This window comes from Lepisosteus platostomus, chromosome 3 (assembly GCF_059453375.1).
Source record: "Lepisosteus platostomus isolate fLepPlt1 chromosome 3, fLepPlt1.hap1, whole genome shotgun sequence".
In the NCBI taxonomy this organism is placed as follows: domain Eukaryota; kingdom Metazoa; phylum Chordata; class Actinopteri; order Semionotiformes; family Lepisosteidae; genus Lepisosteus; species Lepisosteus platostomus.
In genome coordinates, this window is record NC_142613.1 from 3,250,794 (window position 1) to 3,261,577 (window position 10,784).

Sequence of the window (10,784 nt, forward strand, 5' to 3'; positions counted from 1 at the left end):
AAAACATAATTAGCACCTAACATTATAAGAAAAGCAAGATTGTTTCATCTATAAAGTGTATACAATCCTCTTTGCTGAGATGTGCGCTTTCCACGTGTAGTGCAGTAAATAAGTAAATTTATTTGGTTTATCATCTTACTCGGTTGTTTTCAAACCTAGCATTTGCGACTAGACGATACAACCAAGCTTTGCAACTGAAAGGAGGAACCTAAATCTGTGTAGGTTCTGATGTCACACTGTTCATGTTGCTACGGTATGATCAAGTAAATCTGCCTCAGTCGTGTTTTCATTACTGTGTCAGTGGGAGCACTCAAAGTCACACCAAGACGGGCATCTCAGTTCAGCAATCAGATAGACGAGAGCTCTTCTGGTCGCAAGGTAGACCTGATCCGTGAAATGTTTAGTGGCCAGGAGAGGCACTGGGCAAATATAGCACACTAGTGTAGGCTTAAGGTGAAATATAGTTAAAGGTTGTCAAGTACAGTGAACTCTTGCTTTAAAAAAAGACTTCAAATTTAATGGACAAAATCTGCTAAAGGGGAATTTTGTGTGTAAAATTGTAAATACCGGACTTTCCCTGCAATAGCATGCAGGACTTTGTCTAGCATTAACTGGTGAGGACAGCATGCTTGGTTTATTCTTAAAACAGGGCAAAATAGAAGAAATAATAGTATAAGTGAGTTGAAGTTTACATTTAATGTAAAATGTTGTTAAAGTACTTTTACTGAACAGTGACTCCATCAGGGTTTGAGTGTAATGTGTGCGTAATGTGGCACAGCACTTTATGCATTTACAATAAACAATTACAGTAATGTACACTAAAATGAAACAAATGTAATTTGGTTGTTTAAAGTAAGCGAAGGCATATATGTATTTTTTCTCATATAATAGTGCATTTTTGGGCTGAAAAAATGTAATTTGTGATTAAAAGGACATTCAGCAATTACAGACACCCCTTTTACCCTATTGCTCAGTTAAACTGAGGGTTGTTATGTATAACGTTTTTGTTAATTTAGGTTTGGCACTGATGTTGGTTTTTTATTTTGCAAAGAGACTTGTGCACAATTTCGGTGCTTGAATAGTTAGGTGCTGGAACTTTCTGTTTGATATTTTTTGGATTAAAAAAAACAATAAATTGAAACTGATTTTATTTGTATACTCATTTTTTTTAACATAGAACAGCAATTTTAATCTTTTTTAAGGTAAAATTTGCTAGCTTGGCCTTTTTTTCTTATTAATCTTATTATGGGAAAATGTGTGAACAGAAATGTTTTACTGGATGTTTTCTTACATTTATTTATTCAGTTTTCTTCTATTTTGGGGCAAGATTTAGTTAATGTGGGGATGAATGAAAACATCAAAGAATGTAAAATAAGCCGAAGATGTGCGTGAAGATCAATTGAAAAGGATTATTCATGCACAGTCTCACTATTGATGCCTATGAAGACGACCTCACACAGACTTTCAGACAGAAAGAACAGACCAGCATTCTGCAGCTGCAGATAGTGTTGTCTCTGCAACTGTTCTGAGAACATCAAGGTTGGATGAAATAATAAAACAGCTTGCTTTCAGTCTTTATTGTACTTAAAACTATCTTTAACAAAAATGAATCAATACAGAATTTTATCTACCTGTAGTAAGTTGCCATTTTTAATGCAGTTTGCTTTGGATAAAATAGGCCAAGTGCAAATTGGGCCAGAAAGGAGAAGAAATTTGCTTTCATTTTTAAATTTGTTTTTTTCTTTTTATCTCTGTTTCCAATTCGCAGTCTTGAAATTCTGAATAACTGTTAAACTTGCTTGTAATTAACTTTATTTTGGAATGCAATAGCACTTTTTAAAATATTAATTAATCAATACAATATTCTCCTTCCAAGTAGTGATGTTTAAGTGCAGTAGCTTATTATATTGTTATTATTTATTATTATATTATATTGTAGAATTAATATTGATGTATCTTGTATTTTTAAGTCATTTCTGTATGGATATACTGTAGGATGAGTTTGAACATTGAGTCAAAATAATAAAGGGCTGGTGTAATCAGATTACATTCAGATAATACATATTAACTCTTACTCTGCTAAACCCTGACAGGTTTTATAATTCGGTTTTCTTGCGTTCTGTTCTGCTTACATTTTAATACACTTTAGTTTTTCCATCTGGACGTATTTTGCTGAGAACAATTTTCATGTTTTTTTTTAAAAAAGTTAATTTGTCCTATTTTTCCCCTTTTCTGTTTACTAGTTTTCTGTTTTTAAATGTGGTCACGTTCTACCTCTGCTTTAGCTCCTTTTGCTTCTGTTCATATAAATTCATTTAAAAGTGCTGTCATTACAGTACAGTAAGTATACACATCTGAATTAAGATCCTGTTCAAAACAATTTGGAACAGTTTATTTTTCCCTTTCTACACCCACATTTGGACTTGCCGGTTGTTAATCAGCTTGGTTCTCTGCTGCAGCCTTTGTACAGAAAGACAATGACAGTGCACATTGTGGAGGATGCGTGCACAAAGTCTACGTTTGCTTCTTTCACGCTGCAGCTCCACAGCACCATCAGCAGAGTTAAGCATGAGGTGGAGGGTTGAGGTAACTCTCTCGGCCAGCACTCCTGACCCACAGGAGTCACTGCTGCACAGTGAACCGGAGGACCCCAGGCAGCTTGAGCTCACCGAGCCCTATTAACGCAGGGGCAGTAGTGTGCAACAGCTTGGGGTGTCCAGAGCAGTTCCACAGCCACCGTTTCAAATAGCGGACATTTTTAACACCATGAACATTGTGCAGGGATGTAAACGTTTTAAAATAGGATAACAGGATTAAATGAATAAATTACATTAAATAAAAAATTTCTTCTAACAGAAACACTAGAAAATGTTAAAGGGATACAAACCCAGTCCACATGCTAATCTAAGGCCATGACTGATTGAGCCAGTTAGTTCCATTAAGTATTTATGCTCCTGGTGGACAAATACACTTTAAAGAGAGCAGGATTGAAAAACCTAAACTTCCAAATGTGCTGGGAACAATTTGAGAGTGTTTTGTGAAATCTGAACTTAGACATATGCAAACTATAGCTCTACAAGCTCCTATATTTGTAAGTAATGATAATAACATACAAAGCTTCTCTAATTTTAGGATCAATCACGATTTAACAATAATTAACAAAGTTTGCTGAAGCCTTAAGATTGCTTGAAAGGGTTTAAGATTACTTATAATAAAATTTCCAAATGGAAATCTTCTTGAACACAAAGAATATTGTCGTAAAACGAGACTGCAAGTCTTTCATGTAAAAGGAAACAGAATTTTGCAACATTCATTAGAGACACTGAAAATGGGCAAAGTGTGACCATGTTAGCCATTTAAATAAATGAAAAAATATGTTCTTAATTTTTGATGACCACAAAAAACGGGACAGAACAACTATACGTAACCCTTAAATTTTAATTACTGTAACAGAACTCAGCATTGTAAATTTAACAGTGTTTTATTGATATGCAGTCACTATCTACAGTGGGCATAAAAAACTGCGAGATTAACATGCAATTTTGACGGCTCTGTAATATGCAGATAAGTATCCTGGCAGCCTATTATTAAGAAAAGATGTATTCTTTTTTTGCTTTTATATTTAACAGTACAGTGTTTTTTTAATTTATATTCTTTTTATCGATTGGAAGTTATCAATTTTTTATTCATTTTTGCATTATGCAGATATTGCTTTTAATGTTTTTTTTTACCCTTCAAATATTTTCTAGCGTGTTTGAAGAAATGTGAATTTTATGTAATTAAAGATTGAATGCCATTTAATTTTTTTTCACATCCTTGCATAATGCATTCTGGGTGCTAGTCCTCCAAAGGTACAGTGATGTCATTTTTCCAGCTGCATCGAACTGTGATGAAAGCACTATATAAAACGTCAGTTTTACCTTGCACAACAAAAATAGTTATATATAGCATATACTTTATTTTCCTGTCTGTTATTTTGGACATATGAGACGAGCCAAATTTTTATTTTTGTGTTAACAATTGGATGTCATGTATGGTTCGGTTTGCCTTTTGGAGCTGGATTGAACATTTAAAAGTGCGTAGAAAAGGGCTGTTTTTAGACGATTATTGAAATAACAAAAAAGTTCACCTTTGTATCCTTTCTTTATTTAACCTTCAGCTGAAGCTTTATATAAAGGCTACAAAATAAGAATATGAGAACTTGATTTTGATGATGTGTCGACTGTTCCTGGCTTTCAGCATTAATGTAGTTATATTTTCTTTGTGTGTTGTGGTAGTGGCACATTTTCAGACAGAAGTAATGGATTGATCAGAGAACTTTGGGATGCCTATAATGCCAAGGCATGACGTACAGTATATATTGACAGCATGGCTTTCAAAATTAGTTTTGCCAAGTTTTAAAAAATTTAAATATTTTGTAATGGCACTTTTTGCGTTATGGCATGTTTTGTAAATTTCCTCTGTTGGGGAAAAAAAATCAAGCTTTGTAAATTCCCATTTAATGTCTATTACAATGGTTTATTTAATGTAAGTGGGCGAGCTTGGTTATCTCTACTTTTTTAGAGTAAGTGGCATATACAGTCACAGCAGACTGATTTTCACAGAATATAATTTTTTTGCCCTGTGCCAGTTTAATGAGAACAGCCTTTTGTAGAAATATTTGGTCAAGTTTATTTTTCAGGAACTACTTATGCCACGTTCTTTATTTTTAGAGTGACTTTTGCAGCATTTCTAAAATTTCTTCTAACAGAAGGATTTCTGGTTAGGCCTCATGCAGTATATCAAAAGGTAAATCATTAGCTTAGATGGCTTTGTTTAGGCCTGTTTTTTGTTAAAAGCAGGATTCTGTTTTTTTTTCACAAAAAGGGTTATCAGCAGCAGACAGAGCTTATACAGACAGTGTGTAGCATTTATGTGCATTGAATGTTGAATTAGAGGAGGGGCTGGGACGATGAGTTGGAAAGATGTGCCTGTGGAATCCTGAATTTCCCCTGGGAATAGAGTGGATAAGCTAATCAGCAGCAGGTCAAAGCATGCTGTCTGAGAGGTCTCCCGAGTCGGTATGCCTGTCTGTTCCAGAGCCCTGCCATCCCGTACAGGGGGAGAGCGCACAGCGGAGCTTCGCTCTAGCAGGGATCTTGTCAAAGAGTTCGTAGATGGAATTGTTTCCTTCAACCAGAGAAAGGCTCTTCTTTTAAATCTGCCACTCCTCAGGAGTTCGTCACCTACTTTTATTTCAGGTGTTTTAAATTCTGTTGGATCCTAATTACTGTTGAAGAATTTGTCCTCTGCACATTGCCTTCCTCATGCAGTGGAGGTTTTATCTGTCACATTATCAGGGAAACATCTCCACGTGTAGATTCTACTGTTGGAAATATTGAAGTTCATTAGTCACCCCCAGTGGCAAAACACTGTTTTCTCCCCTTCTGAGAACAGCCCCCCTTTTCAGTCAATTTCAAGTACTGTTTAAGTTTTGCAAGCCATGTAGTAAACACTGAAGGAGAAATATTTGGATGATCTTGCATCTGACCTTGTCACTCAGGGCGTGTCCTCCAGGAGGGAGGATACAATTAAACGAAAAATCGGTTTGCATTTCTTTTACACGTATATTTTTTGTTTTGAGTGTACAACATTGGTCCTTGCTTATCCACCAGTTTGGAATCGTTAGTTATTGCTTCACTTCTACATTCCTGCACTTACCTGGGAAAAACCAAGGTGTCCCGAGACCTGGTCCCTCTTTTCCACCCGTATAGGAAGCAGATGAGGTTACGATCTGATTTTAGAAAAGCATGGTCTCGTGCTTCCCCTCCATCATCCTGCAGATGTCTGGACAGTTGTAAGTAAGGCATTGCTGTTGTCTAACTTGGTGAGATGAGGCTAAAACTCCCCAAACCCATCCCGGGCAGGGCTTTTACCTGTTCAGATTCACAGATGGTGCAGCCTGGGGTGAAATGCTCAGACTCTTGGCTGTGTGTAAGTAGGAACCTGCTGTGGCGTTTACCGGATACGCCAGCCTTTTTTTTTCTTTCAGTCCCTTCAAGGGTGATTACAGTTACACTGGGAAGTTGTAACAGGGACTTTCCAATGAGGTGTACATTCAGTTTCTTTTACTGTGGCTTTTCTTGTCAGACTAGTTCACTATTGTACCATCTACTTAATACTGAGCATATCTTTGGTTTCGTTGTCTGTTCAAAAAAGCAAGTGTAACAAAACTTTGAAAAGGGGAAATCTGTTTTGAACCAGGATGTTCCTTCACAAGAGCAGCTGCAAAGACGAAAAGTAGAATGTGATATGGATGCTGTAATATTAGAGCTGTTGTATGAAGCAGCAGTTTTTATTTAATTCTGGGAACGTTCAAATGTACCAAGTACTTTATATTGGAACCGTAGTGTGGGAGGGGGGAGGGAGGCACGGCTCCTCGTCAGATCTCAGTTGCTTTGCGTGCGAGTTGTCGTTCCTGCGTGTCTGAAGGTGTGGGGGCTTGTGTGTTGCTTGCAGTGAGGAGAAGAGTGAAGACCAGGACCAGCAGGGCCAGAAGGATAAAGCGCCGAAGCCCAAGAAGGTGAAGAAGGAGCGCAGGGATGAGGAACGGGCGGAAGCGGCTGCCTCCGGCCTGCCCTCGGCCCCGGGGCCGCAGGGACAGCAGCCCGCGGAGGCGGGGAAAGCCGAGCCTTCGGAGGCGGTATCGGGGGCTGCTCCAGAGTCCTCCGCCTCCCCCAAACAGCGGCGCTCCATCATTCGTGACCGCGGCCCCCTCTACGACGACCCCTCGCTACCGCAGGGCTGGACTCGCAAGCTCAAGCAGCGCAAGTCTGGGCGCTCCGCGGGCAAATACGACGTCTACCTGATCAAGTGAGTAAGCGTCCTCCGAGATACCTGCACGGGCCTGGGCCTGGTCACGGAGAGCCCAGGGGTTCTGTCAGCTCTTCCTGCTTGGCTGAAAGAGTGAATCACCTGGCGAGGGTCAGTTTCTCAGTTCACATGCCCTCTTTCACGCCAATTTCCAATCCCCGTTCCTTTTTTATATTTTTAATTTGATTAATTTTCACGGAATTGGAATTGGGACTAAGTTTGAAGAAAGGAATTGGAATGGAAAACGGGGAATTTTAACTATCCCATGTTATTGATGTGTTTGGTCTGAATTGACCGTGGCTGCAAGTCCTTATGGCAAATCATCTCCACATAAAACAGGCATAGCTGTCCAAGGTCCAGAGTATTTATGTACAGTACTTGTGTTTTGAAACCACAACTAAAACCATTTGGTGAGAACAGGAACTTTGTTTTCCAAAGAAGGCTCAGCTAGTGTTTAAATGTATCTTTTTCCATTTCTGTGTGATATTCCATAGATCATCTTAAAGAAAATGAATAAAAAGTTTGAATTCGGTTTCCTTTTCAGATTCAAAAGTCAATTAAAGTCCGTTTTGCTGCAGACTTTAATTTGACTATGTAGATAAGAAAATAGTTTTTTGTTATTTAATTATTTAAGTCAAGCCTTTATGAATTATCTTTCCTGTTTTGGTCTTCATTTAGTGTTAATGATAAGTATGGTTTTGCGAAGACGGTAACGAATGTAAAAAATATTGAAAATGATGTAATCTGTTAAATTTACTTATGATGTATTGCAGTCTGAACGTGATGCTTTCAGTTGCATAACTGGCAAAAGGAAAACCCCAGTGCCATGTCTTTCCAGTGTCTCACTCTCACGTCTGGGAGCCACACCTGGTGTTTATGTCTTGTGTTCCATTTCTTGAACGTAAAGACCAGGTGAACAATCACAGGAAAGCAGAAGCTGTTTAGTTTCTAAGCGTATCCTTCCAACGATGTTTGTGAGTGATATCAGTGGGTGTTTTCACTTTTTTTGTCTCTTTACATGTCAGTTTCTGTGCTCTATACTCTACACGTTGACACTTGTGGGGAATGGTCATTTGTTTTAATTAATACCTTTCTGACAGGTGCCTTATGTGAAGCAGTGACACAAAGTCACAGTTCTGACTCTCGCTTCCGCCCTGAAAAACCAACACCAGGGTCCAGAAGTTGTATTACGCACCGCCTGCGTGTCGCACTTTATTGACCCCACTTAGTCTGCGAAGTAGGTGGGCTGCAGGATATCTCTCTAACTGGCCTGAACAGAGCAATGTTGAATATCCCTCAAAACAGGCAAAAAGAGATGGCAGTGCAGAATAGGTGGGTCTATTTAGAAATAGTTTTTCCTGAAGAGCTTCTCATCATGTCCTATTGTTCGTGCCAGGCAGATTCCCCCCCCCAGGTAGTTATGCAGTTTAATTACCAGAAGGGGGGGGCGTTCTGTGAATGGCTCAAATTGATTGTTTTGTAACAGCCTTGCAAACAGGAGCAAAGGTATATCATAAGTTTGACATGTATTTGAGGCAGGATATGTAAGCTTTTGGAGAAGCTTAGGAAAACAATCTCTGTGAGAAAGTGAAGTGTTCTCCTGATTTTGTGGGTCAGATTAATCTGTGTAATTTTAATTTTCCTGTTTGTTCTGTGATTTTACATTGCTAGTCTGTTAAGGAAAATTCACACATGGGGTGGGGGGGGGACAAGAAACATGGTGTTTAGAATTTAGTGTGGCCTATGAGCATAGAGCACTCTGATACCTTGGCTGTAAGAGCATATCAGTTTGAAGAAAAGACCAGAAAATAGCAATGTTCTTGAGCCTATTATAGAGGGGATTCCCCTTTCCTGTTATGTTTTGGAATACTGCTTTTTGGAAGAATGTTCATTGAACGTTTTTCATTGACAAGTATTAGGCAGATGCCTTAATGTGACTCTTAAGCTGAAAGGCTATTTATTTTTTGGTGAGGAGTTTTGCACGTCATGTAAGATTTATAAGCTTTCTGTGTATCTTTTGAAGTAGAAGTTATTTTTATAGGAATCTCAACGTAGTGAAAATTGTAATGTTATAAAGTTATAAACTTTTAGCACGTTCTGAAGTACAGTTGTCAAAATGAATAAAGAACGTGGCCCTTTTTAAAAATATTATATACAAAACATAATTGTGTATTGTGTGTGACTTACATGTGATTGTTTTTGAAATGCTGAATATTTCATTGTTTACAAACATTCTGAGGAGCTGATTCCCTCTACTCCATACCTGAACTAAAAAAGAGTCATTATTAGAAGTCTAAGCAGTGTTGACATGCTGTCAGATTGTGCTAAAAATCTGGAAAAGATCACACATTCGGATGCGGTTTCCTTTCTGAATCGGGAACTTGTGTATCAGTTCCAGGGCAGTGTTTTTTACAACCTGACAGGGCTTGTCCAGGCTGACAACAGCTACCTAGGTTGTAAAGACTTTAACACATTACATTGATGGCAGAGCTTTCCAGCAGTGTAAATAAAGGTGTAATACATCTGCTGGTGTGGAACACCATTGGAACAAGGCTGTTTTTTCGAACGATGGCCTCAACAACCCTGTCCAAGTGATAAAGTAGCTTATTGAATTTAGCCGGCAGTAATAATGGCATTATTTATATTCCACAGGACAGACATCCATTGCGAGCATTGAGGTTTGTCTGCTGTTCAGCACAAACAGCAGTCAGATATATTTTATTTCTGACAGCACAGTGTCAATTTGTAATTTCAACAAATATTTTCTGTTAAAAACAAATATACACTTATTTGAGCAAATATATTCCTTTTTTAATTTCACAATATACTTTGAAGAAAATTAGTACAAATTGCCAAAAACATTTAAGCTATGCAGGTTTGAAAAGCAAAATATTTTAACTGATCCGTTCATTTATTTTAAGCACTGTATGAAGAAAATGATATTATCCACTAATGTACAAGTTAGTAATACAGTATGTGTAACAGTGGGAATATGTGTCACAAATGTGCACCTGTCTACCTACCCACGATTTAAAACAGCAATGCAATACTGCTTTATAGAAGCAGAATTAGCTTTTAAGAGGGAAGATTCCCAAAACATTTATACATAAGAACAGTACAGCTTTTGTAAAATGAAATTGTCACCAGAGATCATTTACTGGTAAAATGATGACACTCATCAAAATTATTGAAATATTTACAGAATTTTAAAATGTAATTTGCAACCCTTGATCCAACGTGCTTCCTTACTCTTCTCCATATAATTTAACGTACTGAATGCACACAGAAGTGCTTTTAAGAGATGTGAATCCTTCAATACTGTTGAAAATATTCTGCAACTAATATATTTTATGTATTATGAAATGGAACTTGCATATTCTGTGAAGGGGACATTTTGAATGTTACGAAGATGCAAGATAATGCTAATTTTTCATTGCTGTGAAAATGTTTCCAATTAAGGACAGCTTACACATTGTCCAGTCAACTTAAAGCTGAGGAAGTAAGCATAAATCCCAAAGTATCTGCTAATCACCTTGACTATTTATAATGTACCATTGCCAAGCCTGAAATTCACAGTATATCCTCAAATAAGATGACTTATTTTAATATCCAAAGGCTATTTTTGTCTTTAAGAGCTGGTACTAACTCTAAAAGAGTTATCTCTTGTTTAAAAAGAAAAAAACATCTAAGTATGGATATTCAGTTTATTGTACAGTGTTTGCTCTTGTATTTTAAAAAGAAAGTCAACATAACATATAAGTTACCTAGCTGACTAGTACATGTACAAATCATGCCTTTATTACTCTTATTACAGTAACTCTATATCTTTGAGCTGTGTGGCTCAGCACAGGATCTATTCTATGGAGTTGTGGAAGTTCTGCAACATGGAGAATCTAACATTGAGGGTGGAAACACTGTGATATTAATGGGGT

At 37.6% G+C, this 10,784-nt stretch overlaps 1 protein-coding gene across 3 annotated transcripts in view; it reads left to right on the forward strand.

Annotated features, from left to right (window-relative positions):
• The window catches only part of mecp2 (methyl CpG binding protein 2), a 40,405-nt gene that overhangs the window by 7,296 nt on the left and 22,325 nt on the right, over positions 1-10,784 (forward strand). For 2 of the 3 annotated variants that reach the window (XM_088623875.1, XM_088623878.1), the window contains exon 2: positions 6,499-6,852. In XM_088623875.1, the coding sequence (XP_088480001.1) occupies positions 6,499-6,852 (354 nt within the window). Of the gene's footprint in view, positions 1-5,609; positions 5,837-6,498; positions 6,853-10,784 lie in introns of those variants that run through there. The other variant, XM_088623876.1, reaches the window with a different exon arrangement.